Source organism: Protopterus annectens, chromosome 10.part0 (genome assembly GCF_019279795.1).
Source record: "Protopterus annectens isolate FY-2018-M chromosome 10.part0, PAN1.0, whole genome shotgun sequence".
NCBI lineage: Eukaryota > Metazoa > Chordata > Ceratodontiformes > Protopteridae > Protopterus > Protopterus annectens.
Window position 1 is genome coordinate 1,756,192,088 of NC_056744.1, and position 21,536 is coordinate 1,756,213,623.

General features: G+C 39.5%; 1 protein-coding gene across 4 annotated transcripts in view; it reads left to right on the forward strand.

Annotated features, from left to right (window-relative positions):
* Window positions 1–21,536, forward strand: part of LOC122813981 (CD276 antigen-like) — a 294,557-nt gene that overhangs the window by 102,476 nt on the left and 170,545 nt on the right. For all 4 annotated transcript variants that reach the window (XM_044086547.1, XM_044086545.1, XM_044086548.1 and 1 more), the window contains one exon: window positions 14,683–15,009. In XM_044086547.1, coding sequence (XP_043942482.1) covers window positions 14,683–15,009 — 327 coding nt within the window. The remainder of the gene's footprint in view (window positions 1–14,682; window positions 15,010–21,536) is intronic.

Consider the following 21,536-nt stretch of genomic DNA (forward strand, 5'->3'; position numbering starts at 1 on the left):
CGAGACAAAATATCATTAAAAATACTCACCAGTCTTTTATTACCACTTGTCCATTCTTTTTCCATGCGTCTACTGAAACTGGAACTCCATCACTTCCAGGTGTTTTACCTCTACTCAGGTTTCTCATTGCTTCTTTAATTTCAGTTTCCTTTATTTTCTGTTACATTGACTAATTTGTTTACTAGAGTTTTCCTTCTGGATATAAGTTGCCCCTTTTCAGCGAAGACCAAAGGACAAAACTCCATGAATGTGTTCATGTCCTGTAACCGTTTACCATTACCTTCATAATTTTCCCTGGGTTTACTTCTGTTCTACCATTCTCAAAATTCCCGATTTTAGTTATCATCCTTTCAACCTTTTACTTTCTCAGGCATAGCGCCAATAATTTGGTTGCTCTAGGTTTATTGTCAAAAATAGTTGTTCTAAAGCTAATGCTTCATGTTCATTCATATTTTCTAAGTATGTTTAGACATTCTAGCTCCTTTTATTTGCTCTTCAGTTTGTTACAACCAATGTTTTGTGCAAGCATAACTTGTTGGCATAATGGGTAAGGTGTTTCCCATACAGCCACAAGGTGCAGTGTTTGATTCTCACATGGAGTAATTGGCTAGGCTTAAAATGACCCACAAGGGCAGTTAGCCTACTACTAATCTATGAACATAAAATAGATAAGGGCACTCATCATGAATTTAAGTTTTTGATACTGACCATATGTGAGTCATTAAGAGGTACTCATACTGTACATAAAACTGAAACAGAAGAATATAATTGGATTTTATGGTTGAATGGTGTTACAACTTTAAAACTTCTCTTAAGAGAGAAGCATAATTGTATTTAAATTAGTAAATTGAATATTTTTTGATGTCATGGATTTCTTATTTAAAACTGAATTTTTAAATGATTTTCATATGCCTGAGGAAGCCCTTTGGGTGAAAGTTTTTAAACTTGCGCTTTATATTAGTTACATATATTATCCCAATTGGTCTTGGTTCCAGTAATTTTATTTTATTGTATGGCCTGTGTTTTTGGAATACAATGGATTTATTGTGGGTTTGACTGTTTTATTCACACTGTTGAATAAAGTAGCTGATATTATAATACATTGTCACCCCTGTTTACTCATCTGTCTCACTTGCTAACTATTTGTTTAGTTGTATTTTGTACTTTGACTCCATTATTCATCATGTAGCCATCCCTTTATGTCACTCTCACAGAAGCACAGCTCTCTTTTCCTACCACTTGCCAGACATTCTTTCCGCCACCTCCTGGCCACATGTCATATTATTAGAACCAAACCTTTAGTGATTTCATTATTTAACGCTCTGCTATTTTTTGCTCATTGCCTAAAGATTTATAATCAATTACTTATCTGCCTCATAACCACTAATCACTTGCAAGAATATTTATCTCAGTCCTGGTCCTACATGTATTGCTATCACATTATCTAACCTTCTTGACTTTTTTGGATTAAATCACATTCTATTATGATCGCACACAAGTATATGAAACAAGCTGTCTTTTCTGAAAAGCTTCTTCTATCTGAGTATTCCTGAGATCGTTGTTAAAGTAGAGTTGTAACCAAATGTATTTAACACTGAAGTTCTCCAACAAGGTTGCAACATGTATCAAAAGGCACACTCACAAAGATGCAGGTGGGTATTCTGTTCTGTAATCGCCTCTCTTCAGTGTGTTTCTCTGCCCTTTTATCAGCCTTAGTCACTTCATTATGATGTTGTTATCCTCCAGTTACATATCGGCAAGGTAAAAAACACGAGCCTTAATTACATCAATATTGTGCCAGACTTCCAAAAAGAAAATAACTGAAATTGTCCACCAGCTGTCCAATAATGAAAGAATGAACTTGCAATAATAGGTGACCCCTGTATAGACTGAAAACAGCCTTATGACCAGTAGTCTAATAATTCTATTAATTTATATGGATTTACGCAGGTCATTGTGCTAAGTAGAACTGACAGAGTCTCTGATGGGCCAAGCATACCCATGTGAATTCTTATGTCTGCCCCTTATTGTAGCTACGTGTATTATTTCTGATGACTTCAGTGATATTTGTCTACATTTGTTGTCTGATATTATGGAAAATCCCTAAAGCACTCTTCTGTTATTTAATTCATAACAACAGCTCCTCTAATGTAATGCTCAGTATTGTTGGTTGCCTTTGCACTACATCTATCTGGAGAGTGCAGATGAACACTTCAATGGCAAGTTCCTTTCCATCCTCAGTACTGCACTTCTCTCTGCAAGGTGGCATTAAGGTCTGAATTTTATTCTTGTGTTGGATCACCCCAGAAGTTAGTCCAGATGTCCAACAGGGACAAACTGTGGAAAGAATATTATAAGACCAGAGCAAATGCGGCTCTTAATCTCATCAAAAAATCAAGAAGTAGGACAAACACCTGCTCACTAGATGAAATTACTACATGTTACATCAACAACAGTTCTGGTTGTATGTCAGTGCCTGGCAAATCTGCTATGTCCAAACTATTTCCAGACTTACCTCAGATAACAAACCTATATAATTTAATAAGTGATAGCACTGTGTCAACAACTATCACTACCACTGCAGATAATAAACTACCTACCTATAGTTATTACACTTAATCCTTCCTGCCTGAACTCACACCATGCAGTACTGGCTTCAGATGATAACTCCCACTATGGTTCAAACTTTGTCCTCCAATTCCAGAACAGCTGCCCCATGAATTCCTAAAACATCTATGTCATACATAAAATATCTTGTTACCCCCCGATTAATCACTGAATCATGGGAAAAAGTGCCAAGTCTTTAGGAAAATAAGCCATCATACCTGTTCATACTGGGGTCTCTTCTATTGTCATTGACTATGTCCCCTCTCTGAGTTCTGTTGAATTGCACCTACAGTGAGCTCTTTCAACAGATCAGTGACAGTAACATCTTCCCTGACTCACAGCATTGCTTCCTTTCTGGCATTGGCACAAATATCTCATGACTGGCAGAATCCAAGGGTATGTGCATTGAGGGCAATTATGGAAATGTTATTGGTACACTGTTCATTGATTTATACAATGTCTTTGATACCATGGACCTTGGGTTTAACTCACTCATATTTGTCGCTCTTAATCTACCATGTAATGTTTCAGCAGTTCTCTGAGTTCCTACTACTGAACTCACATCCTCCATACCAAATATTTTCATAGATATCTTCAGAAATCTACCCTCTTTTGTTATATATTCCCTTCTAGGCCCCTAGATACAGCCTCACTGTTTGAAATCAAATTCTAGTCCCCATCTATAAGTAATATTCCCTTCTGAAAGCTGATTAACCCAAAAATGTTCTTAAGCTGTATAACAGCAGTTTTGGGTGGAATATAAATACATGCCAGTATAGTCCTCTTTTTTTGCCAGTAGCACATTACTAACAGGTATCTGCCATTATTATATTTTCTTTCCTCTTGTATCACTGTCAGAGCTCCTTTAACAATTACTATAATTCCTCCCCATTTCCTTTGTCCCTGATCTTCTCCTTCTTCTTCTTCTTTCGGCTTTTTCCCGGTTAGGGGTTGCCACAGCGGATCACCTTGTCTGCACAGTGATTGGCAGTGGAGTTTTACAGTGTCAAGTTGCCAGCCCGGCGCCCAACCTTCCACAGAAGGCACACTCACATGCACACCTAGGGCCAATTTAGAGTGTCCAATCCACCTGCAGCATGTCTTTGGGATGTGGGAGGAAACTGGAGCACCCGGAGGAAACCCACGTGACCACAGGGAGGACATGCAGACTCCGCATAGAAGGCACCCCAGCTGAGGATCAAACCGGAGAACCTCTTGCTGTGAGGCGGCAATGCTAACCACTGCACCACCGTGGCCGCCCATGTTTCCTTTGTCCCTGATACTCTGCTGAATATCCATCCTGAAATCCTTTCTTTGTCAAATTCACATGCTCACTTCATTCCAAATGAGTCTGCTGTAACATTGCTATTTGCAGTCTGCATGCCTTAATATAATCAATACTCTTTCCTTTTTTATATACTTGTGAGGTCAATCATATTCCAAAATAATACAGATAGTCTAGTCATTATGATGTTATTCTTCCAAACTATTATGTATGACAGCTTTTTTAAATGCCTATTTCCAGCTTTTATGATACATACACCCACTAGTTTTTGTAAGGTTGAACTTTCATACAGTTGTTTCTTGTCATCTCCTTTGAACCTGTCACATTTTACAGAACGTTTTGCTTTAAAGAAAACCCTTAAACAAAAAATAAACACATCCACAGAACACCCTATAACCTATTAATTTAAACCAAACTCATAACACTATGTACATCTTCAAATAATGAAAGTTAACCTCTTGATAGGAATAATTGAAGAAAATCAACAGCTGCTCACATAGGCATTACCTAACCTATGATTAAGGTTATCCATGCTAAGACACACATTACAGTCTATGTTCCTATGTACACTAGTTGCTGTTTGCTCGTCTTAGTGTTATTTCCCTCCCAGATTTGAAAAGCTGCTTCTATTCTTTCAGAAAACTTTAACTTTTGACAATAAAAAGTGTTCTGGCTATTGCTTGCCCCTATAGTCAGCTTGTCTCCATGGAAACATAAGTGCAAAATGTGCAGCTGCCCTCAGCTGCAGACTTCTCAATACACATTGAGCATTTATTTACTAAATGGAAACTTTTGATTACATTCAGTGTTCTTTTATTTACTTGCTTACACAAAAAACTTATTAGATTAAACTAAGGATCTCAAAGGTAAGAGAAATTATATAAACTCAACATATACTATAACCTGCACACTTTTACACTCCACCCTCCACCTCAGTAACCCAAGATTCCAGCATATTAACTTGTGAACATGCTTTTGCTCAGCCTTTCTTATATTTTATGCATTGTAATGTCTTCAACAAAAATAATGCTCCTAACAACTTTGGAATTGAGTGTACAAGTAATCAGCAATCTGAGGATTCAGAGTATTTAGAAAGAAATAAAAAAAAAAAAAGAAAGGAGGAAGCTTACAACAAACAGCAAGGAAGGAAAAGAACCTGATTAATGTCTGTAAAGTAAAGCGAATATTTACTAAAAAGGACACTGCTTTGTTATATAACACACAGGTAAAAGGGAATGATAACATTTTTCAGTCAGAAAACCTTCAGTCTACAGAAAAAGGCAGCAGGTTTCCAAAAGAGAAGGTAGAAAAAAGAGGCAAGTGGCAGGTGAAATGGAAGAAATCAAAACTGAACATGGAAGGACTGAAGATCATTACTGTAAGAAAAAAGAGGAGAACTATAGATGTTGACAACATGGCTCAAGCTGTGGCTGTACAATGAATGCAAGAGTAATGCACAGTGAAAACACTGGGATTAATATGACTAATGGTGATGAAGATCATTCCTCCCTAACAATTGATAGAGCAGATATTTCTGAATTAGAAGTTGAAGATTTTTCAGATCTGGTCAGAAAAGATATTCTTGTAATTGGAGATTGAATTATTAGAGGAAATGATACTTGTAGAGAAGAAAATGAACATTTAATCATGTTATGCTTGCCAGGAGCAAAAACAGAGGATGCGCGACAAGCCTTGGAATGCTTTAATGTATGGAAGTATGGATCTGTTTTTATTCATGTTGGCACAGTTGATCTCATCCTGGAGGACTCTCTGAGTGTTAGTAGGGAACTTACAGCCCTCTTGTATAGGATAGCCTGTTCTGGTGTTAGGATGTATTTTTCACAAATCGCATATAGAAATGAGAATCAGGTCACTGTGAATGTAAAGATTTCTGGGTAAATACCTACATGAAAAAAATGTCCTGTTCTAAAGAGTGGAAATGTGTAGAGCATCCAAGCCTAATTTTGGGCATGCATGTGTTCAAACTGGATAATGTGCATTTGTCAAGATCGGGTAAGAGAATTTTTGCAGCAGATAGTTTGCATTATTTGACAGATGCAAAGCATGATTTTTGCCAGGATGAAAATTTTACAATTCACAGACAGGAACATTCGATGCATCTCTGATATGGTTGTTAATGCCAAGAGCATTAATAACAAATTTTTATTTTTGGAAAATTTGCTGCATTCTCACAAGATTGATATTGTTATTGTTTGTGAAAAATGGTTAAAGAACAATGACTGGAAACCATTTCTGTCAGGGTATAAATCATTTCTACCAGGGTATAAATGTTTTTACTGTAACAGACATTCTAACAAAAAATCAGATGGAGGTGTTATGATATGGATTAAAGATATTTGAGACCTGTGATTATTACATGTTCAATGATAATACCAATACTATAGACTGTGTAACTGTGACAATAAAGACAACCCTGGAACATATAACAATTGTCGGAGTGTATAGACCACCAAAGTCAAGTGCTGATGACCTAGAGGAATCCACACATTTCTTGCATGAAACACAGGAGGGAAGAGTAGTAGTGGCCGGGGACGTAAATGTACCAGAAACCAACTGGAATAATATTGATTCAACAATATTAGTAAGGCAATTATTTACAAAGTATGTTCATGAACAGCAATTGCTTCAGATTGTAAAAAAACACCACCTGGGAAAGGAACATACTAGATATTGTTTGTGTTCTTAAAGAAATTAGTGTTACTTCTTGTCAAGTTTTACCACCATTGATGTCCAGCAATCATGGGATTATAAAGGTTAATTTAGTTTTGCCAAACTGAAATCTAAACCAATGCACAGAAGATTAATAGCAGATTATATGGAAGACAGTCATTATGTAAAACTAATTGGAGTAATGTGTGTTCAGTGGAAAAACTGCATGAGGAATGTAGGAAGTTTTGAAAGAAAGACTGAGTATGCAAAATGAAAGCAAATATTTATCATCAGGGTCTAGGATACAAAGTTGTGGGGATATATTTCCATAAGAACAAGATTCCTGGTTAAGGTCAGAGAAAAAAAATATTAGAAATGGAAAAGAGGTCGAACTACAACTTCTTTGAAAACTGAAATTAACAAACTGGATAAACAAATTAAGCATAATGTGAGACAAGATCAAGAAAGTTTGAAGAAAAGTTATATAAAGATATTGAGCATAGCAGGAAACCATTTTATTGATACATAAGATATAGGAGTAAAGACATGAACATTGATAAACTGTGTAGATTCTAAATTTTTTTCTCAGAACATAACATTGTAGATAAAAATCTTACGTAAAACAGTTTGGGTTCACAAAGGGGATGCTAAGTTGTTCTAGTGATATCCAGGTAACCTAAGACACTGGAATCAAAAGAGATTATATAGAATAACAGCTGCGAGAACGGGATGCAAGCAAAGCACAGGGAGGGAGTGGAATTAGTAATAATGACCTGAGAACACTCCAGAAAGAACTTATAGTACCATTATATCTATTATTTACTAGGTCATATAAATATGGGGAGATTCCTCAAGACTAGAGACATACGCTTATTAAACGTATCTTTAAGGGAAAGGGGAATAGGACAAACCCTGAATCATACAGACCCTTAAGTCTATTTTCCTTTGTGGAAAAATAATGGAGAAGGTAGAATTGAATAAGTTATTGTCACAACTGGAAAGGTTGGGACTTGAAACCGTAAATCAGCATGCATATGTTGAAATTAGATCTATTACCACCTATAACATGATGTTCTATAACAATATAATAGCTATGGATGAAAATGTGTTGTGATATAATTTATACAGATTTAACTTCAGCATTTGATGGGGGTCATACACAAAACACTGAGCAATAAATTAGCACAACTGGGTATCAATGTATTGATAAGATGGATAGCTGCATGGCTTACAAATAGGACATGGCAAGTGTCATACAGCAACTGGACAGGTGAAATTCTCGGCTACAGTCAGGGTGTCCCACAGGGCTCTGTGCTATGTCTTACTTGTTTAGATTGTATCCTTCAGACCTATCTTTTTCATCTGAGGTGTTCTACAGTCTGTATGCAGATGACCTGAAATTGGGTAAACTGATTACATGTGTTACAGATGGGGCATATCTGCAAAATAACTTGACTAAATTGACCATTTGGACACAGGAGAATAATATGCTGATAAATACATCAAAAACTAAGCATGTGAGATTTGGGAGACATAAACTGAAAAGTGAATATTTAATACAGCACACAGTCATTGAAACTGGATTCATTTAATGACCTGGGTATATGGGTAGATCCAGCTTTAAGTTTCTCTTATATCAACCAATTAGTTAATAATAGTTATAGATCTGCAGGTTATATAAAAAGATTTATAAAGTCTAGGAAATCAGAAATTATTAAGTTATTGTTAATTACATTAGACCCAAACTTGAGCATAGAATAACAATATGGAAACCTTCTAAGAAAACAAGCATGAATAAACTGGAAAGAGTACAGTAGAAATATACCAAGGGCATCCATGGATGTGAATTTGAGTTATTATGAAAGACTAAAATATCTGAACTTGTACAGTATCTTTTGTAGATATTTAGGAGGAGATTCAGGTATATAGAGCTTTTAGAGACAACTATCTCTGGGAACATTTGGGGTTTTCAAAAAGTAATAGAGAATCATCAGACAACCTATGCAGAAGATTCTATGGGAGTGATAAGCGTACTAAATGGTTTCTACACTTACGAGTACCTTATGTGCTATCTCTGTATTTCCCTTACTCCGGATGGACTTCAAACTCCCCTCCCTCACACTATCAAGTCATGCAACCTCCCCACAATATCTAGTGGTTCAACCCCCTTCCCTCACAATATCTAATGGCACACATGGGAATCTTCACAATATGTATTAACGGACTTAAATATTTTTTTTACAAATTTTACAATATTTAGATCTTTAACTGCAGTGATATGTACTTCCATCAGGAAACTGCATGTCTGATAACATGGCTGTAACATTCATCTTCATGTAATGACAATGTAGTTATGTATACTTGGCTGCTTGCATAGTCTTACCTTTAATGTGGAGGAAATCTCTCCAAAATGTCTGTTTGCACTCATCTCCATATTGCAACAGAGTCAATGGCTCATTAGCACAGCTTGCTTAATCAGACCAAGTGCCCATGTTACATTCAGTATCACCACTTCCTCCTAAAAGGAACATCGTGTAGACCCTGGTTTAGATTTAAAACTCTTTCTGGGTCAATCATCTGCCATATGCAGATTCTCACAAAATGGATAACTGGCTGTTTTCCCCAAATAGTCTGGTTCTTCCTCCCTCCCAATGGATGATATTGCACATTTATCTGCAAACATCCCACTATATTTTGCATTAGTATTAGTAGAAATGCTTCACCTCAGTACCTTTTAGTTTGCTATTTCAAGTCTGCTATACTTCGCTGAAATGAAATATTGCACAGTAAATTACTTACTTAGCTGATTCCCAGCTGTCATGCACCCACCACTCAAAGAATCTCAGAACAACTTTTGGATTTGGTTCTTTTGCAATACTATAATAGCTGAGGGAATTAATAATTCTTAAAAGCTTTATAGATTCACACAAAATGGATGACCAGTTGTTTTCCCCAAGTAGTTTGGTTCGATTCTGTCATAGAAATACAGGAAGTTTGCTTTTGCAGAACTCCCTCATTCAGCTCCCACTTCAGGTCCTCCCAACAGTGATTCAGTTTGTACCTTTAGCCAAAATATCCATGTGAACAACTGCACGGGTGCATTTGTCCTTCATACATTTGTCAGCTGCATACTTTCATGTAAGTTCACCATATGACACATTTTCTTATAACGCTGCTTGCATTCTAAGCCAGTCATCAAGGCTAAATCTTCTGTTTCCTGTATCATGGTTCTTTCTCTTTTTCAAGGATTTTCAAGCTGCTACAACTACCCCTGTGCATTCATATCACCTTGTTGGTTGGATACATTTCAACTCCTCAACAGATGGGTTATAGAAGATTTGTAATAATAAATTAAAGTCCCTGAGCCATGTACAGGATGATGTTAGGATTTTGAGACTGTGAAATATATAGGGATGGGGAGATACCCCTTTCAGGGTCTGACATTTTGATCAGCACCATGGAGTGGAGGTGTGTACAGTGCATGTGCCCACACCTGTGAATATGTATGTGTATTATCTGCCAAGCTGTGTGTAATTACCAGACGCTGATGATAATTTTGACATGCATATACTATCACTCCCTGCCCTTATGTCTTTACTCCTACATTAATCTGTTGTGGTGCAATGACTCCAGCTTGTCTGTCACTCTGTCTTGTGCACGGCCTCTAGGAGCTGGTGATATTTGATATATTCTGTCTTGTTTGTACTTTGCTGTTAACACCTCCATGCTGACATTGGTCTGTGCATGGCTGAGTAATTTTAAATTATGGCTACATTTCATTTTTGACTTGTTTGTGGATGAGTTGTCATGTACCCACCACTCATGATTCCCAGTGGATATGCACCCACCACTCATGATTCTCAGCTCTCATGTAAGCACAACACATGATTCCCAGCAGACATGCAACCACCAGTCATGATTCCCGGCAGACATATACCCATCACTCATGATTCCCAGCTGTCATGTGTCCACAACTGATGATTCCCAGCAGACATGCACTCACCACTCATGATTCCTAGTGGACATGTACCCACCACTCTTAATTCCCAGCAAACATGCACTCACCACTCTTGGTTCCCAGCGGACATGCACCCACCACTTATGATTCCCAGCTGTCATGTAACAACCACTCAAAATTCCCAGCTGTGATGCACCCACCACACATGATTCCCAGCTGTCATGTATGCACCACTCATGATTTCTAGTGGACATGCCCCCATCACTTATGATTCCTAGCAGACATACACCCACCACACATGATTCCCAGGTGTCATGTATCCACCAGTCATGATTCACAGCGGACATCCACCCACCATTCATAATTCCAAGCTATCATGCACCCACCACTCATGATTCCCAGCGGACATGTCCCCACCACTCATGATTCCCAGCTGTCAGGTACTCACCACTCATGATTCCCAGGGGACATGCACCCACCACTCATGATTCCCAGTGGACATGCACCCACCACTCATGATTCCCAGCTGTCATGTACCCTCTACTCATGATTCCCAGTGGACATGCACCTACCACTTATGATTCCCAACTATCATGTACCCACCCCTCATGGTTCCCAGGGACATGCCCCCACCACTCATGATTCCCAGCTGTCATGCCCCCACCACTCACGATTCCCAGCAGACATGCCCCAACCACTCATGATTCCCAGCTGTCATTTACCCACCCCTCATGGTTCCCAGGGACATGCCCCCACCACTCATGATTCCCAGCTGTCATGCCCCCACCACTCATGATTCCCAACTGTCATGCCCCCTCCACTCATGATTCCCAGCTGTTATGCCCCCACCACTCATGATTCCCAGCTGTTATGCCCCCCACCACTCATGATTCCCAGCTCTCATGTACCCACCACTCATGATTTCCAGCAGACATACATCCACCACTCATGATTCCCAGCTGTTATGCCCCCACCACTCATGATGTACCCACCACTCATGATTTCCAGCGGATATGCCCCCACCACTCATGATTCCCAGCAGACATGCGTCCACCACTCATGATACCCAGCTGTTATGCCCCTGCCACTCATGATTCCCAGTGGACATGCCCCCACCACTCATGATTCCCAGTGGACATGCCCCCACCACTCATGATTCCCAGTGGACATGCCCCCAACACTCATGATTCCCAGTGGACATGCCCCCACCACTCATGATTCCCAGCAGACATGCCCCCACCACTCATGATTCCCAGCTGTCATTTACCCACCCCTCATGGTTCCCAGGGACATGCCCCCACCACTCATGATTCCCAGCTGTCATGCCCCCACCACTCATGATTCCCAACTGTCATGCCCCCTCCACTCATGATTCCCAGTGGACATGCCCCCACCACTCATGATTCCCAGCTGTTATGCCCCCACCACTTATGATTCCCAGCTGTTATGCCCCCACCACTCATGATTCCCAGCTCTCACGTACCCACCACTCATGATTTCCAGTGGACATACACCCACCACTCATGATTCCCAGCTGTTATGCCCCCCACCACTCATGATGTACCCACCACTCATGATTTCCAGCAGACATGCCCCCACCACTCATGATTCCCAGCGGACATGCATCCACCACTCATGATTCCCAGCTGTTATGCCCCCACCACTCATGATTCCCAGCGGACATGCCCCACCACTCATGATTCCCAGCGGACATGCCCCCACCACTCATGATTCCCAGTGGACATGCCCCCACCACTCATGATTCCCAGCTGCCATGCACCCTCCACTCATGATTCCCAGCTGTCATGCACCCTCCACTCATGATTCCCAATGTGTCTTATTATCATCCCCACAATCAGGTGATTTTCTCGGCCTATTCTTTTTCTGCATAAAGGTCACATGACTTCCTTGTAAATTACAATTTGCAGGTGACCACCTTCAACTGCCTTCAGTGGAGCTGCTGAAACCCCTTACTCCTGATCTACCAACCTTGTCTGAACTCCACCAATGATTGCTTTGCCTTTCTTGCTAAACATCATATGTCTGCAAAACACCAGTTCTCTGGTTCTGCTCTTATTATGTCCTTGGTCCATGTTTTCTGCTGTTTGCTTTGGCACTGGTGCATTCCTAGGGCTTAAACCAAGCAAGCCCTTCCTCTTTATAGACAGACAAAGCTGCTTCAGTGAACATACTAAAAGTAAGACATTAGTATTTCCAAAGTGGACAAGAATATTTTTATACATCTTCCACATTTGTGCAACATTGGCCTTCAAGCACTCAGCTATTATGTCATTGTACTTTTGCCTTGTCAAGCAAGGTTTGTGAACACTCTTAGAGAAGAGTTAACGTAGCAGCCAGCCAGATAAATAAAATACTTCTCCTTTATCCACAGTAAAACCCATTCCTTTTTTGTTACCCATGGACTGTAATCAGCAGAAGTCTTGGTTGCTGAACCTCTTCATCCTGCCTATCCTGTGCAGTTCCTGCCTTCTCATAGTTTCATCATGTTTTTAAAAGTCACTGTCAACAACCCTCATAGGTTCATAATTCATAGGTAAATGCTAGGCTAGCTGCCCTTGCAGGCCATTTTAAACCTAGCCAATTTCTCTGTTTGTCTTGGAATTAACCTCTCCTATTTGGTCAGAGATTAGCCTTACACATCTCATGGTTGATAATTATATATAACCCCAATGAGAATAGATGGGATCATACCACAGATAATTTGAGGGGACCCATGCATGGGCTAAGTTATTTAGGAGCTGTCTCTGTCCATTAGTACTATAGGGGGCAGTCCTAGGATACATTTTTTGTTTCCCATCCATTGACCCAAGTTGTACGTGACTATGGAGAGGGATGAACTTTGTTTAGTGTGTGCGGTAGGTATTTTCCAGAGCAGCAGTATTCTCTGCAAGATATACCTGCCCTTCCAAGTCATACTGTTGATGTTGCAGAAGAGGTTTAGATCTGTAAACCGCATATTTTTTATGCAATTTGACTTGCCGATGTGCAGTAAAATCCATCAGTATTGGGTCAGAGTAGACACATGGCACCTCTTAGCAGTATGTAGGATGGAGAGTAAAGTGAGAGGGCTTTGAGTTGGTCCATGTAGGACATTTTGCTTAGGCCTTTTATCCTTTTAATAAAGTATCTCTGTGGGTGCTCTAGTTGTTGTATGTGTCTGGATAGATTCATGCCAAAAGGGGAAGTATATTCAATTATTGGCCTAATGGGGACTGAGTTAATGGGGAAAGTGACATTTCTAGATCGAAACACAATCCCTTTGTTTGTAAGCTGTGCAATATAGATGGATTTCCTTGCAGCAATGGACACGTTTGTCAAATGTTAGGTCACTGTCCACATAAGTTTCCAAATCTCAAACAACTGTGTCAGCTCTTAGAGGTGTATTGTCAATGCATTAGTTCCCTGCGGTAGATAACTTCCCAAAGGATACAATAATGCTTTTTTGGATTTAGTTTCAGTCCATAATTTCTGTACCAGTTATTTATTTGAGACAAACCTTCCTGCAGGTTGGCTAAGTCATCTGAGGATTCAATGACTGCTCCTAGCTTGTTGTCGTCTGCGAACTGAGTCAGCCGGAGCCGTTTGGTACTGGCTTTTATTTCAGAAAAGTAGGGGGCAACCAGGAGAGGACCAAGCACAAAACTCTGGGGAATCTACTCCTCCAGATCATCCTCATTGGGAGTTAGCTATGTGGTCAAAACACAAACTCCAAAATGGTGCTTTCTGTCAGAGTTAGCTCATTGAAGCAGAAACTTGGAAAGAGTTTATCCTTTTTTCCCAGATGTAGTAATCCTGGAGAAGATTAAATTAAGTAGGATGGTGTATGAGATGCAGTCTTTTGCACAAGCAGAGTGTGTGTGCATGTGAGTGCTCTGTAAGTGCAAGCAGGCACGTGCATGCACCTGTGTGCGCATATGTGTTTGCACGTACATATCTGCACTTTTGTGTGCGTTTGTGTTTTCGTGCTTGTGTGAATATATGTAGAGGGAATGGCTTTCTTACCTCTGGAGTGACAGCATGGGTGGATTTTCTATAAAATGTTTGTAGTTCTCACATTACCCTTATCTTTATTTAGGATTTTTATTTATTGGATTGCTTTAGCCATGAAGAACTTATTTTACTGTTTATGTTTCTGTTTTAGATGCCGCACTGACAGTGAATACTGAAAATTCAGTTACTGCTTATCGGGGCTTCAATGTTCTCCTTGGTTGCAACTTCACAACTGAAAAAGAAATTAAATTAGACAACCTGCAAGTTGCATGGAATCTTGAAAATACGGAAGTGTTAAAATTTGATGATAGCGTGTCATGTAACAGGACAGGAGCAAAACTTTTTATGGATGAGCTGGCTAAAGGAAATGTATCATTGTATCTATCCAACGTTCAGGATGCTGACCAAGGGGTTTATACGTGCAGAGTGCTGCATGCCCCAGAAATAGCAGAAGGGACAGTCAATTTAACACTTAAAGGTAAGTTAGACGGTCACTGTCAAGTAACATTGGATCATCATAAACCTATAAGGCTAATGTTTTTTCTGAAATTTTCTGCCAGCTACATGATTTCTGATTCCTCAGTATGACTTTCAAGCCTTTGAACAATTTTCTGGAACTAGGTCACCTAGAATTTGTCAGATTATTGTAGTTTTTGTAATAAATGTGTGGATAGCACTCTAAAGTTTTGTAAAACTAAAGTAGAGGTAATCTGCCAGCAGGGCAGTCTGAAATGTCTCTTTCCAAGTAACCTACTTCACAGATGTAAGTGCCTGATTATCATGTTATAGCTAAATCGGTTTTACTCTGAGATGACAGCACTTGTGCATGGAGAATAACTGAGTTTGTGCACTTTTATGGTGATACAGAGGAAAGGTGCCTGTGATGCCATCAACATTTGTTCAAACAGCAACTCGTGTGGCAGACCAATGATCAGGAACATAAGGACTGGGTGCTTAGAGTAGATGTAATATAGCAGGCTCACTGTAGCAAACTTATGAAAAAATTTGTAGGAATGCAAAGTAGATACAATCATTTCACAATAGTATATCAGCAGGTGGTGGCTCTACTTTCAGTTAAGATTTGTAAAGGAGCTAGCATCCTCTTCACCCCCACCTCCCTTGTACAGCACCATAACATTCAAATGTCACTAACCTTTATTCTACAGAATAACAGAAAGTAGCGAACGTAGACATGGTCCAAGTAGTGTAGCGACTATACATGCCTATTATATTATACCTTTGCCATGGCTAGAGGTCCTGTTTCTTCTCTGCCTCTTTATCTGTAGGAAGGTCAGTATTCCTGTGTTGCTTGCTTGCCTTCTTGTTTAAACCAAAGGCACTATATCGTGTAGGCAAAGTTGTTATGAAGGCAGAGGATGCCTGAACAAGGCTCCGAGGGAGGTATCATCTGGAAAAAGCTGCACACTTTCCTGATATGTTCAGATTTCATATATCCAAGGAGAAAAAAAAAGCTAACTCTAGAGTTGTAATATGACAGTTTCATTCCTTGGTATTTCTCTGTTTTACCCATTGGAGAGGGAATGGGTCAGTGCTGGGGTGTAGATGAACAGGAGAACATTCAGTAGATCCCTTTCAATCATAATTTGCCTTAATCAGAAAGAACAGAAGAAAAAATACTACCCCCCCCCCAACATACACACACAAAGTCAAACAACAGATCTCCAATTTGTCTCATAATCACTGAAGTTCAGTTATTTTACTAATGTATATTTAGGCTGTACTTGGAGAGCTGTTTTGGAAAAAAAATAGTTTTAAGAATTTTTCTCGTCTTTTTATTTTGTTGAATGTTTGTGAGTTCTGCTCAGTTTTGTAATGAACAGTGACCAAATTCAGGAAACTCTGATTTCATGTTCACTTTAAAATGTGGTTTGAAGAAACACCTTGAAATCAAAAACGTACTCAGAATCCTAAGTCTTACTTTCCTGTGGAAAATATACTACATTATTTTTTTGTTTCAGAATTAGGAATTGCAGATTTCATCACACTACCAAAGACACTTAAAGACTTTGATAAATCAATATACATCACTGTCACTTAATTTAAAGAAAGATTTGTTTGCATATTTATTTTCTTTTGTGGACTAGATACGTGATCTTGTCCTATGACCCTTTTTAGCCCCAGCCCAGGGCAGTTTGGGAAATACTATAACAAAACAGGTAACAGACTACAAGCACTGTCGTCACGTATAAGACTACAGCAAATAATGGAATTGCAGTATCGCTAACCATACCTCTCAACTGTGCAGATTTTCACAGAATGTCCAGATTTTTGCCTCATATTTTTCATCTGTTTTTCATAAAATTGTGGTTTTCTTGCAAATTAGTTCATAGGTAGGTACTAGGCTATTGGCCCAAGGGCCTATATAAGCCTGGCCAAATGGTACCCTGGCTTTTGCCACCCAAGAAAATTATTTTCCTGTGCCCCTGTCAAGCAGAGCCACAGAAGTGATCCCCGGGGTGAATTTCCTATCTTCCATCCAATCATCAAGATTTTTCTTGAAGAGTGCTAATGAGGAGCTTTGTTTGATATAGATAGGTAGTTTGTTCCAGAGTATGGGAAGTCTCTGGGACAGGCATCTATCCCTCCAGCATGTTTTGTTTATTGTGGTGACAAGGTTGAGGTCCATAGAACGTGTAGCTCGGAGGGATTGGGATTTCTTTAAGTGGAGCATGTCCAACAGCTCTGGGTTTGACATAGCTTTGTATGTTAGGCAGAAATCGGCTCTGAGTAGGCGATATGCGACAGAGTAAAGCTGGAGTTTTTTTAGATGGTCTGCGTAGGGCATCTGTTTGAGGCTGGTAATCCTCTTTGTGAGGTATTTCTGTGGCCTTTCCAGTTGTTGTAGATGTCTTGTGAGGTACATACCAAATCATTGAAGATTGAAGTTAGAAAATAATGACAGACATTTGAGTTTCAGACATCTTATCCTTCAAAAAATGCATGTTAATGCAAAACCTGTTATTCTATAAACTTTCTAAGCTTATAAAACAGTATTTAAAAATTGTCCCTATTTTGGGGGGGTTTGCACCACTTGTATTTATGGCTTTGTCCAGATTTCTTGCTCAAAGAGGTTGAGAGGTATGTCACTAACAGACATCGGAATGTGATCACTGTCACAAGTATGAAGACAACAAATGGCAGATATATGACACAAATGCACAATAACAATCTAACGTGAATTTTATATGGCATGCATGATATAGTACCAATAAGAGAGTGATACCATGGGGATTTTTATCATGAAAAAGTATTTGCATACAGTATTAACTTCCTGACATCTGAAATGCAGACGTATTGCTACTGAACCATTATCTGTTGGTTTACTGTGACAAAGATCTATCACATTCAAAGTTTTGGCATGATGTGCTGTTGTCATTAGATTCAGAGCTAGTCAATGCATGTATTGTTACAGATCTAATGAGAAGAAGGCCATCTTCAGTAACCTGTACAACTTCAGCTGCAGGCGGTAGAACTACTTGGCAATTAAAATTCTCCTAGACTGACAGACACTGTTCTCCTTCCCATCATAAGTCACACTCTTCCCTTTCCCATCATGCTTCACAGTCCACCCTTCCCATCATGCTTCACACATTTCTCACTGTCCAGAGCTTCATTGTCATGCTCAGCTTTTCGATAACATCAGTGTGTAGTGATGTTTTCTAAGTGTTTTCATCGCAGTAAATGTGATGTTTTTCCTCTTATTAATTCCATTCTACATTTCACACGAGTCCTTCAAAAAGGTTCTGCAAAATAGGACAGGGGGAGAAAAAATGAAAAATGTTCACACTACCCTTGGTAGCTGTCTGGATATGATCCCTTTCAGCTGGCTCTTGACTGGTGATGGGAAAGAGTGGGCCGATTGACCGAGAGAGGTTCTGATGGTTGGCAGGTAGTAGGGGGGCTGCAAAAAGTTGCAAAAAACATTTCTGCAGGTGGTCTGTTCCACTTGGTGACTGGCATATTAAACATTTTTACCATTTGGGCAGAAGTTGTGGTGTTTGTCATACTACAAGAAGAAGGTGTGTAAAGCTGTTCTAGCTTAGGCTTTTCTTCCCTTTATTCAGAATGTCATTCTGTTCAAATCTTTTGTTTTGCTCCTCTGTCTTTCACTTTTCTTTCTTCTAAACTTGTTTTAGTCCAAGAGCTTAGAAAAAAACTTTGCTTTCCAAGCACCAGAGTCCTCTCTCTCTTTGACTGTATTGTTAGAAACTAAGGCTCCTAGCTTCAGACAGGATTCTAATCCTTTCTGTTCACTTGCACAGGTCTGTCCCAAGTTGACTATAAAAGATGCAGGTCACATGTTTCCTCCTACTTGCTAGTTGTGGAGACTACTTCATCCACAACTTCCCTTCAAGACTTCCATGGAGGCCATCCCTGATGATGCCAGCTATAGACTGCAATAAGCCAGCTAAGGCTTTTTGTCATTTGGATGCCAGCCAATCAAAATCTTCTACTCCCCAACCCATGTGACACCAGGAATGCAGTTCCTCCTTCACTCCAGGTGCAGCTTTTAACTAGCACCAGTTTTTCTGGTACCAGTGGTACCTTCACTGATACTGTTGCATTTTCTGCTTGTTTCAGCTCTTGCCTGGCATGGCATTACCCATCCAGTATCTATCTCCTGGCTTCAGTGTATGTCAGCCCTTCCAGCACCCATTTATCTTTTTCCCTTGGCTATGTTCTTATTTCTGTCAAATTAACAGACATAATATCCAGAGGCTACTTGTATCACCTTTCTCTCTCTCTCCTACCAAAGTTACTGCTGGCTTGGCCTCATTTCTTTTTCCAACAATAACTGTTGATTAAGGAAGGAGATGCTGAAGCCCTTTGACAAAAGAGCCAACCACAAGGCCTGACCAGACCATAAAGTTTTAGGGCACTATCTCAGATTTATTTTTGTGCCAAAATAAGCACTGTAAATTTCAATTATGTAAATGCATGTAAATAGTTGCAGCCCATCTCTGAGTGCATAGAAGCACAGTTTTTCCTTGTCTGACTGTTCTCCCTTGCAGTGTCAGTTATCCCCACAAAAACTCAGTTTCTAGTCCAAACACATATATGGGCTCTTCTTTGGACACGACAGTCTATTGAATGTTCTTACCTCATGACACTATACAGTCACTACAGTAAGTGATATCCATAATATACTGAGCACAAACTATGCATACAGATATCTCCCTCAAGGCTTTGAGCATTGTGGGCATGGCTGTCTAATTTTTTATTATTCTTTATTCTTTACACCAAGTTCTACATGACAACCCTGGAATGGAGTCTCAGGTTTAAAGGTTTTATCATTCAGATCCCCCTTCTCATCCACCTCAGATACTTATGTCTGCTTGTTGCCACCTGCCCTGGTGGCTAGATCTAGCAAACATGTACCAATTAAACCATTCCAGCTGCAGTCGTCTTGTGCCATGGTTGTCACAAACACTTCTATCCCCTAGTGGTGGCATTTCAGTGATATACTTTCTAGTGTACCTGGGCACCAAATGAATCAAGTGTTCTAGAAATGAGGCCAATTCTTCCATCTTCTCTGGCTTTCCAGGACTCTCTCCCTAAAGCAGTTCCCTCTCTCCAGTTGGGCATCATGGCTGTGGCCTGGTCCAAAGTGTGACACTGGGCCATCACTTCTCATCTATTCTCAGTGACAAATGATCTGCTTTATGCCCGTTTCCTTCTCGTGAACCTCTTCTTCCAGAAATCCATTAAACTTCTTGTGTTCAGGATATTTCTATTTCACAAAAAAAAAATCAATGCTTCAGGGAAGCTACATTGAGACCTTCACTAAATGAAAATGGCAGCAAGGCTTCTCCATTTTTAATAACTGCTAAGGCCCAGGCATTTCTAACACAGTAATTTCCATTCTCACATCAACTGAATGATCATGTGTCCTTAAGACACACCATGGCAAATTGTGTTTTTTTTTTTTTTTTTTTTTTTGTGCAAGTGTGTAAATTCCTTTTCTGCTCCTGTACCATTGGTTCTCGAATATTTATTTGCAATCTTTGACTCTGGTCTTAGCTACTCCTTTGTCAGAGTTTACTTGGCAGCAATTTCCAGTTTTCACTCTGGCCTGGACTTTGCTTGTCTTACTTCCATTCAGAATCCATATAAGGCAAATCCCAATATAGGCCGTCTGTGAGATGCCCGTTACAACGTGGGACACGTACTTTATGCTCAAGCAACTTATTTTTCCAGCAGTTGAATCTACAGCCTCTGTTATTTTAAATTTTTCTCCTGGAAAACCCTCTTTCTAGTGGCATCCATTTCAGGTAAGATCTCCAAGGTGCACAGTCTTTCTGTCAAACCTTCTTAACTAGTTTTCCACACAGTCAGGATGAACTTTGGAATAACCTGTCATTTACATCTAAGGTTTTCAGAGTCAAACAAATCAGTCTTACTCTGTGTGTTTTCCTGACTACTCATTGTATGGATATCCAGAGGCAGCTTCATTACTCAGTGGACAGACCCAAATATACAGTGCATGCAAGGGTACCAGTTATTTATCTCCTTTCTAAAATGTAAATTGGGCAAAAAATAAGCAAATGGTTTCAAATGGATTTCAAAGTGCACTGAGATTTGTCATAAAAATACAGGAAACTTCTCCCACAGCTCCCAGAGCTGTAGCACTGATTACTTCTGTGGCCTTTTGTATAATGTCAACTTAGATAACACATACACAGTGACTGCTTTACTTATTTATTTACTGTTTGTTTACTGAGTAAGTGGACTGGCCTCTTGACCCTTTTTAACTACGACCTGATCTCAAAGAGCTGAAAATACATCAGTCTTTCAACCAAAAATACTATATACAAAATGAATACATGGCAAAATTCAAAACATAGTAAGACTGAATACAAAATAGGGTGACATTAAAAGTTCCAGTCAGAGTGCATAGAAAAAAAACATATACACAAAATGCAAGCTAAGATGTGCATAAAATATGGTGCAATCATACATGTAATGCATACATTTCTATATAGA